Genomic DNA, 18,279 nt, shown 5'->3' with positions numbered 1-18,279 from the left:
AAGAATATGAAGAAAAACTTTAACTTTTTAACTGCTACTGTATTAAAAAGCTGCAAAAAATCAATCTACCAAAAGACATTTTAAAATAATTACATTTTTTAAATTATCAATCAAAATTTAATTCATTAAAAGTGAATCAATTTATACAAGAATCAAAATCGACGCTCTCATTATAGTTGCTTCATGAAACAGATAATACTAAGCCGAAGGTCATATATTTTGGTACATTTCGCGATATCTGGTAATGTCAGGAAATGAGATACACACAGTCAGTACATATGTTTGTTGTATTGTATATTTAATGTTATCTGTTTTGAGTTTAATTTCATTGCGGTTTTGAGTCGATTGCACATGTGGTGATGCTGTAGAAGATACAGTTGACCAGAGAGTCATTGTAGTATGAACAATACGGAAAGCCACGAAAAGCATGTTACACCAAATTCCATGTTTATGGTAAAAAAAACTTTTCAACCGATCTTGTTATGTCAGCAGTGATTTTTTTTTTAATGATTTACTAGCTCGCAACTTTACCTGTGTAAAAAGATTTTTTAGGAATAAAAGCCTGTCCTAAGCGTTAGTTAGTTATCTAGGCTGTCAACTATCTGGGTATTAAATTTAATCGATATAGGTTCGGCAGTTTTCGCTCGGTAGTTTCGGTAGTTCGGTAGTGATTGAGTCGAAACAATGACTGAAAATTAATGACAAACATCCATCCAAACCTTCAAACTTTGGTATTTATGATATTAGTAAGATTTAACTAGCCAAGCTGAGAAATAAAGCTAGCAACTGAAACAGCTAAAAATCCGATACTGTAGCTCAATTCTCTATTACTTTCGACTACTGACAACCGACCTGTCATCGAGAAATTTTGTATGAAAAACTGATCAGCGCCTCTAACGGGCGTTGTAAAAATTTTTTTTGGCAGTACATTCTAAATATCAAAACTCGATAGCTAGCCGGCTGTCGGTAGTCGATAGTGGTACAGAATCGAGGTACTGTTTTCAAAATGACTTCCTCGATTTATCAGATCATTGGCAAAGCAATGTTATTCACAACAAGTCATAATCTCTAACAGGTGTACACACATGTACATAATTATTGAAACGTATACAGTTTTTATAGACATTTTATCGCACGCTAAATCGATTGACCGTTATTTTTATGACTTGATGCTGATCAGATGTTTTATAGACAGGAAGAGCTACTGCATTCCTATAATCATTACTGTGTCTGTTTGAATAAATTCATCACGCTTGTTACTCCTAAAGGTGTAAGCAGAGGTGTATAATAATAATAATAATAAATCTTTATTTCAGAACCAGATTCCATAGTTTTTTACACTTAGTTACACAAAGTTTGTTTAAAAATCAAAAATTAAAAAAAATTACAAAATTAATAATTGAAATAAAATCAAATCCAAAAATAAACAAAATTAGATATAAAATAACAACTTCTCTTAAGCACCTAAGGATAACCATCTTTTTAGCATAGAACTACCACACAGTATGTCAGCAAGTTCCCTAATAATGGTGTTTCCACACGTACCAACCCTGGACATGTAATTTTGATACATTGACATGTATGTAACTCGCGCTTCGCCATTTACAATGTGAGTCTCGCTAAATTGGTTCGGCATTACCTGACCAAGCCGTTTGGCAAATGTGTACATGAATTTTCGGAAAAAAAACCGCTCGACTTCGCCGCGCCTGAATAAGCAGATTTAAACATGATTTGCATGATATTTAATTTGTATGTATTCATTTTTTCCTGTAGGTATATAAAATGTATGCTACAGGTTATAGGTCACTTTTGTGTTTGACGTATTTAAACAAGCTGCAATCGCCTGCGGCCTCAAATTGATTGACAGTTCCAAAACCTTAGCTCAAAACGTATTCTCTTTTATACCGTTTTTGTTCAGCATGAAGCTGCTGAAAATTTTGGTTTGAAAAATTTACAGTTCCACCGATATCCTTACCTTCACGTAATTGTGTAGGTTTACTTGATATATAGGAATAAGATAATGCCGTCAAAAACATTCTGTAAAAACCTCGAGTCTCGCAGCTCAGTCTCTCTGACGTAATAAGTTGTGAGATCGATATAATACCAAGTTGATTAATCTATTTAGTCTCTACTTAAAGGACCTTCTGTCTTAAGTTATTACATAAGTTATTATCATACCAATATTAAAACAAATAGAGCGACCTGGCCTTACTTAAAATTCAGGCTTCCTGTTTTATCCACAACGAAATTATAGGGGGTCGAAAATAGCCTGAATTGCTTCGAGAAAAGACGGTACGGCCGTGCCGCTTTTTTTTGCTCGACTTGCGGGGCCACTGCCGTGCCCCCAGGTAATAAGACTATTTTTTTGTAACGAATAGTAAAACTGCATGATTTTTGTAATGTTTGTAAGTCGACTCCAACATAGTAAGAAAAAAGGGTATGTTAATGATAATGACTAAGAATCTTATTACATAAAAGTATAAGACGGTCATAGAAAAACAGGGATTTAAATTTAAATGTAATGTATACTTCAGTCAGATATCGTGGAAAATATCTTATAAACATTCAAATTCACAGAAATAATCTGTAAAGTGCAGAAAACATTTGAAGTTTGTTCAAGATTGTTTAGAAATGCTTACGTCGTTTCATTTCTAAGTAGTACAGTCACGAGAAATAATATGTAATCACCAGAAATAAAATACTGATAAGCTCATAGCCAGTTGTACTCACCCGCCGGTAATCGATCATTAGGTTAAGTGACCCTTGGCGCGGTCAATTTAATGATGGCTGACCGTTTAGTGGTATTTGAACTGAGCTTTTTCATGCTTCGGAGGGCACGTGAAAAGTTGGTCCGGTGGTTGTCAATGAAGATAACTGTCGTTATGAAATGTCAAAGGACTTTCGGGAGGCTTAAACAACTTTGACACTAGGTCGACCTGTAACCATACGATTAAATAAAATAAAAATAAAAAATACAGCTAAAATTGCTAGCGAAATATTTGCACAAAATGTTTAGTTTGTTTATTTGATTAAAACTAATGGAACGATCGCCGTTAAATGATAATATAACAATTGTAAAAATAAATCTTTTATCTAAAAGAAATGTACGCATTTTTAGGTATATTTAGCATCACATTCTATTAATTTAAATACGTAAATATCTAATACGATGGTCATAATTATCATGTACCGTCTTCTTTAAATCATCCCTTAAGGGACTATAATTTTATATGACAGTTCGTACGCAAGTAAAATCGTAAAGGTCTTTAGTCATACGTTTGTGCCCATAACAGTCCTGATTTCACTAAGTACTTCGTAAACTGGAACAAAACTTTTTAAGTGTTCTCATTATTACATGTAATTCGAACTCTAATAATAATTATCCTTGTTATGAATTCCCTACAATCGGTCCTTGAGAAACTTTCTTAAGTAACCTACAATTAAGCATTATAATTATGTTTAATAAAACCTTTATTTTTTGTTATGAGAAAAATATTTTTATCTCTGTTTATTTATGGAAAAAAGAAAAGAACGTTACAACTTGTAACAAAGAAGTCAAAAAAGATTTTTCACAAGCGTCGTAGGAATTATTTTGACAGTACATTTTAAACGTCAAACTTTCGATATTCTTCTTAAACAGATGTTCGAACCTGATTCTTATAAAATACCCGTCCGAAGAAAAAGAAAAAAGAAATTCGACAAACCAAACAAGCATTATTATTTAAACATAAAATATAAAAAACGACAGATTTAACGAAATATTACATTTCAAAACCTTTCACGGGCAAAAAATATAATTTGTATCTCGATTCCATACAATCAGTATTATAGAGTATCGAGAGTTCGACCTTCAAAATGTTCTATAAAAATAGTACCAACGGCGCCCGCTAGAGGTGTGGATTAGGTTTTCTTACATCTTTTCTGGATAGCGGCCGAATAGCGCAGGTTGCATTCGCCGTGGAATACGGCGAGTGCAACTGGCGTCAAAACGTTAGGCATTTTAAGGTAAAATGCGAGTTCGCGTTAATTTCCGTATCTTAATGTATATTAAACATGCAACCAGAGTGTTTAAAAGTATAGTCGATTAGTGGTAGAGAATCGCATTTCCGTTTATCTAGACAAAATTATCAAAGTGAGAGAGTTAAACCCCGAGCATAAAAAAATCTCTGAACACCAATTCACTTAAGTACATTACTTCCGTCACAGTCTGCCAGTCATTACTCCAACTGATGAGTTTTATCACACCCTACAGACATTAATTAAGCAACGCATTAAACTCAGTGTCAAGGCTAATGTAATTTGTGACGAATTCTGCTCAATCATCGAGTTAAAGCCCAGTTTGTGTTGTTTCAGTAGCGTTTACACATAGTGATGCAATCCAATGCCCTGCCGCATTGTAAATCATAGAAATATTAAAAAAGCGAATGTCTGTCTGGTTAAAGCTCCCAGCTGAATTGCTGGACCAATTATGATAAATCTGTCATGAAGATAGCTCAAGACCAGGAATAGAACATAGCAAAAACTAAACTAAACAAATGAGACTGATTGACTATGCGTCAATTTGTGGATAACTTCCGTTTTTTTCCGCTGTATGGATTCTAAACTATCTTCCTCGTCATTTGCTTGATGTTGGCTGTAATATAAAACTATTTTTTCATCGGACAAACTAAGGAAAATTCACCTTAATATGATTTACCTTTTTGTTCAAACTTTAACTTTATTTATGCTACGTTAGTGCACTTTAGTGACAAAAGAGGAAATCTTTTAGAACAATGTCATTTAAAATAACCGTTTAAATTATACCAATTCCAATCCTAGCAATCAAAACCGCTGGAATAAAGCCTCACTTGTATCATATGTACCGAGTATTAAAGCCTCTTTTCACGCTAGCTTCCTCCACTATATTGGCCGTGCATTATCAAGCGTGCAGAACAGCCGCTCTGACCGTGTTAGTTCGTATATTGGCGTGTGAAATGTGATTAATAGACTTTTGCTCGACACTCTAAAAGTTGTCTCGACTATGACAGACTTTTAGGTAGTGGTTAGTGTCAACCGTTAGAAAATGATTTGCGTAAAGACAAATGTTATTATTTGGTTTGCTAACAATTTCTTTTCTGCGCGCATTTAAATACATGCGATTAAGATATGAGGTCGGGGAAAAAGTATTTTCGTATCATAGCATATGGACTTGAAATAAAATCTTTTCTCTTCACAAAAAAGCTCGATATTTGGGTACCTCACGAGCTACTTATTTGTGATTTATGACGCCAAAGAGATTTTATTACAAGTTTATACATACTATAATGAGAAAAGACTTTTTCCCTGACCCAAAAGATACATATTTTTAAATATAATATGATCAGCTGTATTGGTTTGATCGACAGTTATAAGAGCCATGGCTAATCCGAATTTTGGCATGCTCACTAGTTAAAAAGATATTTTAATATAACATTCGATTCAAGAATTTATGAGTATTGTTTAAAAAAATATGAAGAAAATAAAGCAAGACGTTTTACAGACAAAATTGTCTAGTCTTAGAGATGTCGAAAATCTCATCACCAATCAATCTTAATTTAGGATCGGAGCTTTAACTTTGTGTCCGTTGATTTTATGTTTGTAAAAGTCCTAACACAAGAGTAATTCTTACAGCGGAAGTTGTCTTTCAAAAAAAAAAATTAAACGAAATCAATAAATAAAATTCGACTACGAAACTTGTAAAGAGAACTGAGAATTGAACTTTTAATAAATAAGGCCAAAATAACTTCATGGAAATTCATCGACAGCGTATGCCATTGTTCGTTGGGAGTAAAATAACAAAGATGTTCTTCCCAGTACTGACACTTTGTGTGTGTTCAAAGAACAGATTACTTGTTTCTATGTAAAATGTTACTTTGCTGTTTTTAAAATGTGTCACTTTTTATTTCTATGTCAGTTCTTCGTAGTCTTTCTGTTCTCGTTAGTAGTAGTAGTATCAGTGTTCAAATTACAATCGCTTGAATCAGAATACCTAGATGATAATAGAAAAATTAAACCGTAATTACTTACACCATGAGGTGTTCCAATTAAAATAATCATAAAAATGAAGCGACTACCTATACATTTCACAAAATTAAGTTATAAAATGCGATATAAATTATTTATACGCTATATTCGAAAACATCTTACAATATGATGATGATAATCTGTGAACTATTTTTAAATATAACTACTTAATAATATCGACGCTGCCGAAACTCTGTAAATAGGTGGATATAACTTTATTTTTCTGTTAAAACGCAACTCCCGCACTAAGAATCGCTCTTGTGTTGCAGGGACTTTTACAAACATACAAACAACGGACACAAAGTACAACCAGACCCGAAACGTTAGTGGATTGCACAATTGTTCCGTGTGGGAATCGAACCTACCACCTCCCGATGGTGGCGTGGCGACCTTAACTACTGCGCCACGGAGACAGTCAATTATAACGATAGTAAATAAAACTTAATCAACGAGCCTGCTAATTTCACACAATCAATTTACCCCATTCATACGATTCACCCTCAAGTATCAAAAACATATTAGCGCGCATATATTTTATGTATGTATGTATGTTTGTTGATCTCTGAAGGGCTAGCCCTCAATCAATCATTCGATTGCAGCACTTCAAAACCCTTGGGTTTGGCAGCTGAGAACTTTTAGCGTGTTTACCTTCGCCTTATATACCAATAGATTATGTGAGTCGTTCAATAATTTAGTAAATTATCAATATTTTTATTAAGATTTGATGTTTTTAAGAATAACTTGTGTTTTAACTTTGCAGTATAAAAAAATGGATAAAACTACCTGTAGGTACGTTTAAAATAATTATTTCTGAAATATCCATTTAAAAAACCGATAGTATAAAAGCAGAAAATAATACAGTTCCATTATTTTTTTTAACGCTTTTGAGGCTAGTGAATCTTACCACGATTTCAGTATTTTAGAAGATTCATTTTCAACTTAATCACTTTTATATTAATCACGATCACCCATCGTAATCCCGACCTCAACAGCATTGCTTAACCTCGACCAATAAATATGGCTAGTCAAAAACGTGCCACTACACCTCACAATATTTATTCCCGCGACCGATGAAGTATGTACCTACTACTGTTATTCAAAACGTCAATAGTAAATCTTTCACATAGATTGATAGAGAATAGTGAGTCGTGATTTACGAACTGACTCATAGATCTAACTCATTGCCAAGTGTGTTGATGTAGTTTTGCTCTATTACGTAGGTACTTTTATTCGTACTGTTGGGCGAGTAATACGTGCGGGATTTCTTCAAATTTGATGCTTCTGACAGATAATGTATAAAGTATCTGTCAAAACGTATGATGGAAGAATCAACATTTTCGTTATAGTCTCCAAATATGTTATCTTCAAAGAAATGATGACCAAGGTAGCATAGCGAGTAAAGTGATTTTTACTTAGGGTCTTATTATTATAAAAAAATACTTGTGCGATCCACAATTTAGTAAGTGGTACTAAATGTCCAATTGAGATTGTTGTGTTTTACCAGGAAGGGTAGTAATAAGAACAACGTGCTTAGAAGTGGTATTGCAATAAGTTAGACATAATTTATTATTTTGATGTGTTTTTGCATTTCATTTGAAACAAAGTGAGAAGTCGCACGTATTGTGTATTAATTAAATTGTCGTATAGTAAAGAGTTTTTAATATGTCTGACTCGACAGGATTTTTCCTAGAAACACACTCTTTTCACCAGTTCCCGAGAAAAGAGTGTACAGCATAATTGTATGAAACTTACATCTGGCGCGGCATATGAAAATTACCATTTTATGACAAACTAGCTGACCCGCGCAACTTCGCTTGCGTCACATAAGAGAGAATGGGTCATAATTTTTCCCGTTTTTGTAACATTTTTTGCTAGTACTCTGCTCCTATTGGTTCTATCGTAATGATATATAGCCCATATCTCGACAAATGGGCTATCTAACACTGAAATATTTTTTCAAATCGGACCAGTAGTTCCTGAGATTAGCGCGTTCAAACAAACAAACAAACAAACTCTTCAGCTTTACCATATTAGTATAGATGAGGTATTGTAATTGCCTTTTGAGACCATAAAGTTTTCTGTTCTTGTAATTATTTTATGTATTAAAAACGTACATTTTGGCTTTTCAGTTTAATCGAGTAAGTGCTAAGATGTGATTTTGAATTTTGCTTCAATTGAATTGTGATTCAATTGAGTAGTAAGCATTTGTCATTTAAATTTCTCAAAAAATAGCTCATGTGGAATCCGCTAGCGGCGTTGTAATATTTTTAAGTTACATTAATTCTACTGCCAAGTAATTTAGTATAGATAAAAATCCTACTAACGAATTTTATAACTCAAAAATCATACGTGTAGTATTTTAGTTCTTTGTAAACGTATTCTTTTTCAACCAAACAAATATACATTTTTATTTACAAACGCGAACGATCGACGTATTTGATGATTTATACTGATGCCAATAACCTTTAAAAATGTTTCGTTCAAATAAAAGTGTTGCTTTTCATCAACATCGGAACTATTTCAAGGCGAGTTTTTAACAACAGAAGCGATTTATTCTTGTACTGTAAGAATGTTTTATGGTGACTTGTAAAGTACGATTGTGTTTTTTTTCAATAGTTGTTACTTTTTTATATAAGAGAGTAATGATTCAGAATTGAAGATAAAACGTTTTAACAAAAAAATCTGTGGCAGTTGACGTGCGTGAAATCTGAAAATAGCTGTATCGAGTCTAGTATTTATCTATACTAATATTATAAAGCTGAAGAGTTTGTTTGTTTGAACGCGCTAACCTCAGGAACTATTGGTCCGATTTGAAAAATTGTTTCAGTGTTAGATAGCCCATTTATCGAGGAAGGCTATAAGCTATATATTATCACTCTACAACCAATAGTAGCAGAGAACCAGTAAAAAGTGTTACAAAAACGAAAAAGAATTGACCCATTCTCTCTTATGCGACGCAAGCGAAGTTGCGTGGGTCAGCTAGTCTACTAATATTTTGTAAGTTTAAAAAAAGATTACCCAAAAATAACTGGTAACACAAAATAATAATCTACACAAATAGTTTTCAGAACATATTTTTTTGGATAGCACTTAAATCACTCGATTATAATTGTCTTTGAATACCAAATCCCCCGATGTTTTATGGACATAATATATGCTTTAAAATCCAAAAACAATTCACCTTCGATGTCTACTCTTACATACATTATCCCTATAATATTCTAAAAGAGTAATGTCTCTTATGCTCAAAGTGTCCAGACGACAATTTATTCTCGTGTTATCCCCACTAATATTATAAATGCGAAAGTAACTCTGTCTGTCTGTCCGTCTGTCTGCTACTCAATCACGCCTAAACTACTGAACTAATTTGCATGAAATTTGGTATGGAGATATTTTGATACCGGAGAAAGGACATAGGCTATATATCATCACGCTATGACCAAAAGGAACCAGTACCAGTAATTAATGTTACAAAAACGGGGAAAAATATCACTCATTCACTCTTATTGGACGCAAGCGAAGTTGCACGGGTCAGCTAGTTTTTACTATATTTTTTGCTAGTTAAGTCAGACATAAAAGTGACTGATATGTCTTCTGTGTTATATTTCCAGATGTTTTTTGTCAGTATGCGTGTCGTTTTGTGTAGGGTCAATGTCCTTTAGTTTTTGTATGAGTAAAGCTGGGTTTTGAGATATATAATTTGCCGTTTACAGTATTATACTTTTTGCTTGCATTGAACATTAGTTACATAGATTGAGTGACATTAGAATATATAGTATTATTAATACGATTTTATTCAGACGATGTTATGGACTATTGAGAAAAAATAATCCGATAAACACCACGGAAGCTGATCAGCTTTTTATAAAAGAAATATCGAATATTACGGATATTCTTTACTTTATGACAAACTTGCCAGGTTTTCTCATTAACATTTAAAACTGGTGGTAATTTTACGAACTTTCAGTATATTTTACAATATTAAGTGTAAATACATGATTTTCCTTTTTGTTTCAGCTTCACAGCCCTGCTTTACAGTAAGTATATCTTATTTTATCAAGCGACACCTAAATCTTATTTCAAACCTCCGAATTTATAAATTTAGGAGTATAGCTCCAAATGAATTACGATAGGTTTTATTACAAGTAGTATTTAATATTTATTACGCTATTACAGGTTTATGGTATTAGATGACGTGGTAAAATATTATAGTGTTGTATTAGGCCTTTAATGGTATTTTACGATGACATAAGTTTTATTTATGTATCGGTTTTTAGTGCTAATGGTAGCTAAGTATTAGAGCAGATTTTTAATGAAAATATGACTTCTGACTGAATACTATTGCTGCGGAAGTGCACTGTTTAAAGAGAATTTCGTTATTGTAATAAGATTGTATACTTTTAGCTTTTTGTAAACAGCATTTTCATAAAGATTTTAATAGATGATTATGTAATCGAATACGTGAATTACACACGCATTTTATCTTAGAATGCCTGACGTTTAGGCACAGATCGCCGTGGTTGCAGACAGGCCGGTTGCGTCAGCAGTTTGCGTTATTCCCTTATGCTAATATATATTTACTGAAATATTCCTTACTTTAATAAATTGCTATTTATCTAATGCTGTAACCGTGACGTAAACGTGTATTTTAGTAACAGTCATACTTTAAAATGCCACTTAAAAATAGTGCCGCTGACGTTTTCGTACAAATTCAGCAACCGCTATAAAACACGCTATAGTTTTACTGCAATAAAATGTAAATAATATACTTAGAAAACTAAATAAAATCCTCAGCTGTGAGAATTAACTGTACTGCTAGTAAGCTGGTAACAGTTGTCGAATATATTAGCATAACAATATAGAAGCCTGTCGTTAAATATTCCATGTGACTGCGAGAGTGTTACAACCGAATATTTGGTGGCATCGCACGCAGTATGTTACATGGAAATTTTGGAAAAACGTGTAAAATTACGTGAATTTGAGATGTAATACTTTGTGTTGGAAAAAATATAATAAATATTGTCAGTGGCTTACACAGTGAAGGAAAACCTCATGAGGACTGTCAAGGATTTCTTAAAAGATTTCCGTAATAATACCCATAAGTGTCAAGCACTACAAATTTAATTTAACTTCACGAATGACACCAGATTTAGTTAAATTATAAATAAAGCCTTATTTACATGGTAGATATCGAATCTTAAATCACAACAATCAGTTTCAGTTCAACAATCCCTGCTAACCACTACTACCAATAGTATGGTTAGTGGTCAACCTAGTGTCAAAGTTGTTCAAGCCGCTCGAAAAGCCTTTGATGTGGCTTAGGGACTGTTATCTTAATCAACAACCGGGACCGACTTTTTACGTGCCCTCCTAATCACGGAGATGCCCAGTTCAAATACCACTATGCGGTCACCCATCTATGGAATGACCGCGCCTTGCTAAACCCACAGTCCATTTACCGACCGGTGAACGCAACAGGCTACGGGCGCCTCAATTACCTCTTCATTTAAATTCAAAACTAATCACGTATGTGTATTTAATACAAGATATTCAAAACATTGAAATCTGTACAGAGAATACTAATTAATGGAATGCATTACTGCTCTATATGAAATGTATAAAGCAAGATCTAATGCTGGTTACACATTTGAACGTTTATTTGTAACTGCGGTTTGGTTTTTGGGAATGCTTGTTCGTTAAATATCGTGCCCGTCGTGCTTTGACAGTAAGTATTTGTTCTGTAGTACAATTTTCTATAGTTGGTACTATCGACTAGCGAGCGTTTAATACTTTAAAGTGGGTACCTATATGAAAAAAATAGTTCTAGCGAAGTCCAGTTTCGATAGGTTGTCATTACAAATACATAAGTATTTACCTATAACTTTGAGCTGAAGGAGATTTAAGTCTCTATAACTTAGTAAAACTTTGAAGATAATGAATTGCTATTTCATAAAATTACGTAATTAAACAAATTATTAAATGTCTAAAATGTAATTGAAACAGACTTATAACACTAGCAGCGTTTTATCGTTGATAAGTCAGTCCAGTTCAATACTTTTAACAAACTTAAAGACTAATAGTCTTTAAGTTTGTTCTTTAGATTTAACCAATCAACAGAAACTATTTCTAAAATAAAATATTATGAGCCGTATTTATCACAACGTAGACAAATGAGTGCTCACCTTTATAATTTCGCTATAATATTTCAATGAAACATGAAATTACATGCAAAGATAAAATAATATCTCTGAACTAAATCAGAATATTGTTTTATTATTTATCTACTATTAGATACAATGTGTTTTTGTTTTATAATTGAAGTGTATTTATATTCGAACCGTGGATTCAGAATAGATTATTGAAATAGTAGAATAAGTAGAGATATCAGAATAATACAATACTTAGTTTTATTTTATTTTTATGAGCAGTGATAGCCGAGTGGTTTAAAGTTGCGTCTCCCAAGCAAGTGGTCGAGGGTTCCTACCCAAAGCAACACATCAATGTCTTTTTGAAAGTATGTGTGTATTAGAAATAATTATTACTTGTCATTAAAACATCGCCTGAGAGTTCTTTACAACAGTTCTTGTGTCATCGAGAGTTCTTCAGAATCTACGTCATTTAAATACGAAATTGGAGAAACTGCGACATTACCGAGTAATTTTCAGTCACATTTTCCTTGCACCAATTTAACTATTAATTAAAAGAGAAACAACTTAACCATTACTCCTTTAAATTATTTAAATATATTGAAAGTGATTACACAAACGTATATTTTTATACGTACACTGTGTTTACAAAAACGGTAGAACGTTGTGAACTATAATTCAATAACTTAGTATAGAGACATAGCATGCATGATTTATCTACATTACTAGCTGACCCGTGCGGCTCCGCTCGCGTGAATGATTTTACTAATACAAAGCTTAATTATTCCTTAACAACAAAATATGCTTTTTTTCACGAAAAATATTCTCAAAATTATTTATATCTCATATAACTCGCGCTAAAGCATATCTGCCATTAAAACTGTTGCCATGACAACGGAATTTTGTTAATTCAATGTCATTATAATATTGATTATTCGCGACTTCGGTGGCGAAACCTGAATTTTCCCGGAAAATGCGTCATTTTCCCGGGGTAAAAAGTAGCCTATGTCCTTTCTCGGGTATCAAACTATCTCCATACCAAATTTCATGCAAATTGGTTCAGTAGTTTAGGCGTGATTGAGTAGCAGACAGACGGACAGACAGAGTTACTTTCGCATTTATAATATTAGTATGGATAATCAATAATTATGTTTATTTCCGAAATAAAGTAGGCGTATCAAGTAGTTCTGAATTCTTAATTTTGCATACCTGCGTTCCGCGAACTTTGGTACGAAGTTTTCAACTAAAATTTTACGTTATACCTCTATTAATCTGCTTACACATTTCATTATAACAACTGTCATTATAAGAAAATAAAACTATTTTAAAACCTGAGCAAAATGCATTCTACAAAGATAAAAGTAATGTTTCACATTGCTTTGAAATGAACTGTTATAAAAGTGCAATGTTTTCAAACGTTTGCTACATAATAAATCTACTTTGAAGATAGGTAAATCTTAATTAAACATTTTTACAGAACTATAACGTTTCTTCTGAATACATTGAAATGTAAGAAAACATAATATTTTTTTTTAACTTACTTGTTTCCGCAATTTCCACTGTTTTGTAGCTCAATTAAAAAAATGCTTTTTCAGTGACTTACAGTATTTTCAATATTTAAGTATGTGGCCATGGCCCACAAAATATTCGAAATTGTATAGTAGGTACCTACATATTCCTTAAAAACGTTTAACATAATACAAAAAAGTCCAAAAGTCAGATTACATGAATTATTTTCCAAGTTGAACTCACACAAACGACGAAACTTGTGTTCAGAAGTTTTAATCACTTATATTTGGCCGAGTTTTCCGTGTTCCTTGATTACTCACCGGATATACGACAATGAGGCCAATAGAGAAATGTATGCTAAAGTAATAGATTTTAGACTTTGGTCGAAATTTGCATTTGGTTTGCATTTTATTCGAAACTAGTTTCAACCCAGTTTCCCTGCGTAAAATTTTACCTCCTCGGAAGAAATTTCCAAGAATTTCCTCTTAGTGCTTCCCTACACTCTCCAAGCAACATAAGTGCCAAATTTCCGCTTCTTGCGTTTAGTAGTTTCGAGTTTTCGATTGTGCGTTGTCTATAAGTCACACACTCAGTAATAGAAAACCTATGTATACATATGTATTTATACAAGAGTATTGCATATTGTAGGTAGAGTAAAAAAAGGAACAAGTATCTCAAACAATGTACAAACAGACTCTAAAAATATTTGTGCGCCAGAATACTTTTCCATTCGGAAATTGGACTAACGTCCTCCTCACTTTAGGAGTAGCATTCATTTTTATGCTGTACCATCACAAACACCGACAATTTTTAACCATATTAACTGGAGCAAAATGTATCAAATACGATTACACGAATACTACACATTTTAAACAATAACACAGTTTTTGGTCCTTAATAATTCATTTTCTTGTTCACTTTCACTGCCAAACAGAAAAAAATCAGATACCACCAACTTCGCTAAAACTGCTGACATTCCTAATTCACTAACGATATACTTTACCGCCCCTAAAGTGCTTAAAATCACTTGAGCGTTGAAGGTCTACTTTTGACAGTGATTTGACCCAAAAACACTGATCTTGTGAGCCGTATTACTGCTGCGTCACTGATTCTTGATTATGAGACAGCTCGGAGATCAAACACCCACTTTAAGTTGCATTATTTGGGACGAAGCGGAACTACCCTCGTTGTAAGTTGGCTAAGTGTCTTAGTACTACTTATTGAAAGCTTGTTGTCAATAGAGTGGTTTGAACAACTTTGACTATCATTATCCATGAGATGACACAATGAATCGGGTATAAGTACACTAATTTCGGAGTGGGAAACTTCCATTATTTTAAGAAGCGTAAAGGCGCCGCGACCAAACCAGGGGATATGAGACCGCGACTGTTAAGACAACGGTTCGTAAGCGAGATCGAGATAGGACACAAAACAAGATAAGTAAAGTTGCAGTCGCAGACTGCGGCCGCGGTCTTAGGTCTAGGACTCCTGTTTTTGCGAACCGCCGCCTTTACTTTCTTATTTTATCTTAGGAGTGGTGCCGGTTAATAGCCGGCTGACACTTCGACCACTCCTGATCCTTTGTTTAACCTCTTCCTTTATCGCCTTTACTTTACGAAATTAATACGAAGCAGTTCGCAAACAACTCCAAAACGGGAGAAAGATGGTATGTAAAGTTCAGTCGCAGTCTCTGATTGCGGTCTCGGTCTCCTGTCTTGCTTGAAATATCGCCGTCTTTAGAGTCCATAACTCTCGGAAATGAAGGGTTTCGCCACGAAGTTCTCTTTTAGTGTTAGAATAAGTGATAATAATTTCATAATACTTCAAAAGTTTAAAGCAAGTTTAACCGTTTTGCGTTGGCGTAAAAAAATACTTTTATCAACAAAATTCATTAGGTACAAATGCAAGATTAAACCGCGAAAAGGTCAGAGATAATAAAAAGAACTGGTAAGACTCTATCTAATACATGAAGTAAACTTATAATAAGCTTACCAACATACTACAAGATAAGTGATTCAATAAATTATGACGGTTAAATTATTCGCTTATTACATTACAAGGATCCTGTGGGGATTCTCAGTGGATTAAACCATTTTATTTTAGTACCACTGAGTTCAAACATAGCGTTCACCTTTGGTATAATAAGTTTGTTTTATTTTTAGCATACATATATAAACATTTTTCCCCGTAGAAGTAAATAGAAACAATGTCACTACACAATACTTACAAAATTCCATTGACAAATAAATAATTTACAGCGATCTAAAGTGATTCAAATAAAGAACAAATCAAAAAAATATATTAATATAAAAATAAACATTTCATGAAAAGCTTGTATGTAAGCTTATTGTATCTCCAACATAAAAGTGTAATCCTGAAATTATCAGGAAGACAAAATTAAAGCGCTCCAGGGGGACTATCACGTATTTCAGTTGATAACTATTTTAAAGCCACTATGTTGTATCAATGTACAGCACAGTAGCTTTTAAATAGTTGTCAACTGAAATACGCGATAGCCCCCCGGAATCGTATTTTTTTATTGGCACAATATCAAAAGTCTTTCCTATGTATACAAAATATATACATTATACAGACGTCCCACATACATATTTACAAAGCTAGTAAGTATTGTACCCACGTTCTCAACACTAACTCTTTAAGTGCGTATATCTTCCGGACTGGGAACAAATATGCTAATTTGTTTATACTTTGAGACCGAAGAGATCCCTTTACTTTTGTGTTACACGGTTTCTTGTACGACATTGGCAATATAAAATACTTTGAGTTACAGTTGGACGCCGAATTTCAGAATGAAATATTTTTTTTTATATTTGCAAGAAGTTTAAATTTCCATTTTATCCGTAAAAGTTAGTATTTTCAATAAAACATAAGCTTTGAATATTTCCGCATTTTTAACGATGAAACGTTTTTTTAATACTTAAGAAAGTAGTGATTAAAAAACGTAGTGTAACTTAACACGCAGTAGTTTCATTTATCCAAAACGATTGTGTAATTGCGATCAAAAACGATTGAATACACTACACAGACACTAATTTACTAAGCGACAGAACATTATATTAAAAATAAAGTTCTAGAGTCTAGTAAAATAAACTGTAGACGATTTGTTATTCCGAATTCAGTAGTTGACACCTTATAAATCCAAGTCCCCATCAATAAAATAACACTAGTCATAAATCTCTCTATTGGTACTTATCATTAAATAAATTAGCCATAAATAACTCACCTTTTAGTATAATTACACTTCACCGCAACAACTATAAGCAGTATATTTGCCACCATAGACAATAAAATAATAGGCACGTATAAAGTTATGAGAACATTTTCAGGCTGAAAAAATATGTCCAGCTCGGAACCGAACTGAAAACTGCCGTTCAACGCGGCAGTCAAATTATGCAACGCCCCCAAGTCATTCAAACTTAAATTGGAAAACATTTTGAAAATTAATTTAAATTTAATGACACTTCACTAATTGTTTTAACACTTTTATTTATCATTTTTATTTAAAATTTCACAAAAACACTTTTTATTCAAAAGCACTATGAATAAATCTGATATTATTCGTTAAAATCAGTTTTGAAACTTGTTTCGTAACTTCGATATTTCGCGAGAGTTTCAGTAGCTTTCAGTCGACGTGCGGTACGCGGAAAGCTCGGTAGCTCACTGAATGACAGACGGCGTGCGAAAGAGACAGAACGATCATAAAACGACCTCACTACTCATTGATAAAAATATTTTCTGCAAACTACCGTTTTATTTTGATGATTTGATGTATGAAAGCAATTTGTTATACCATTTTGTTTTAGATGAAATGTATTTGAAAATGTGTTAAAAAAATATTGCGCAAGAATATTTTTATGAACTGAAATATGTTTTTCAATAAACTATTGCAGTGAATATGAATAATGTATTTCACCTCAAATAAAAATTTGGAAACAAATGGAGTGAAAAATAACTTTGCTCGTATTTTAGTTTAGGGGATTGGAGTTATTTATTAAACCTTCATTTTGCACAATAATATATAATATTATTTTAGATCTGTGAGCGATATTCTTGCATTTCATTATGTTACATATAGAAAATAAGTCTAAAGTACAAAAATATGCCCTCAATTTGACAAAATTAGCATAATTTAAAAGTTATTGATGGAGGCCTTACCTGTTTCGTAACTAATCAATCAAAGCACATATTTACATTGTTCCTGTATATAATAGGATGCTTTCAAACTTGAAATATCCTCATCAAGCCTAAAACAACAGTTAGATAAAATACCTACCGATCTTGTCAGCATTGTGTAGAGTATTGATCCGCTTTCGTCAACATATTTGATTGGGGTTTGATGTCCTGTCAAACACTATCGAATATTTGACATAAAATCGATATGATTGTATCGAGTGAATCAATATACATTATATCACGCTCGCTATAAACGGAGTTGTAGACAGAATTATATAAGTCTGTAATATGTTAGTCACATGAATTAGGGGGCGAGCTTAATAAAATTTATTGTCTATTTTTAATAAAATAAATGCCATAATGCCTGTATTTTAGAAGCCACCTAACT

The 18,279-nt window shown here is 33.0% G+C and overlaps 1 protein-coding gene across 2 annotated transcripts in view; it reads right to left on the bottom strand.

The window, feature by feature from the left end:
• The window catches only part of LOC142973411 (neuropeptide FF receptor 2-like), a 113,993-nt gene extending 96,630 nt beyond the window's left edge, over positions 1-17,363 (bottom strand). The window contains exon 1 of one of the 2 annotated variants that reach the window (XM_076115082.1): positions 16,942-17,363. In XM_076115082.1, the coding sequence (XP_075971197.1) occupies positions 16,942-17,150 (209 nt within the window). In that variant the 5' untranslated portion in view covers positions 17,151-17,363. The remainder of the gene's footprint in view (positions 1-16,941) is intronic. The other variant, XM_076115083.1, reaches the window with a different exon arrangement.
• Between the last annotated feature and the right edge of the window lie 916 nt (positions 17,364-18,279).

This window comes from Anticarsia gemmatalis, chromosome 5 (genome assembly GCF_050436995.1).
Source record: "Anticarsia gemmatalis isolate Benzon Research Colony breed Stoneville strain chromosome 5, ilAntGemm2 primary, whole genome shotgun sequence".
Taxonomy (NCBI): Eukaryota; Metazoa; Arthropoda; class Insecta; order Lepidoptera; family Erebidae; genus Anticarsia; species Anticarsia gemmatalis.
This window is presented reverse-complemented; position numbering and strand designations above follow the sequence as displayed.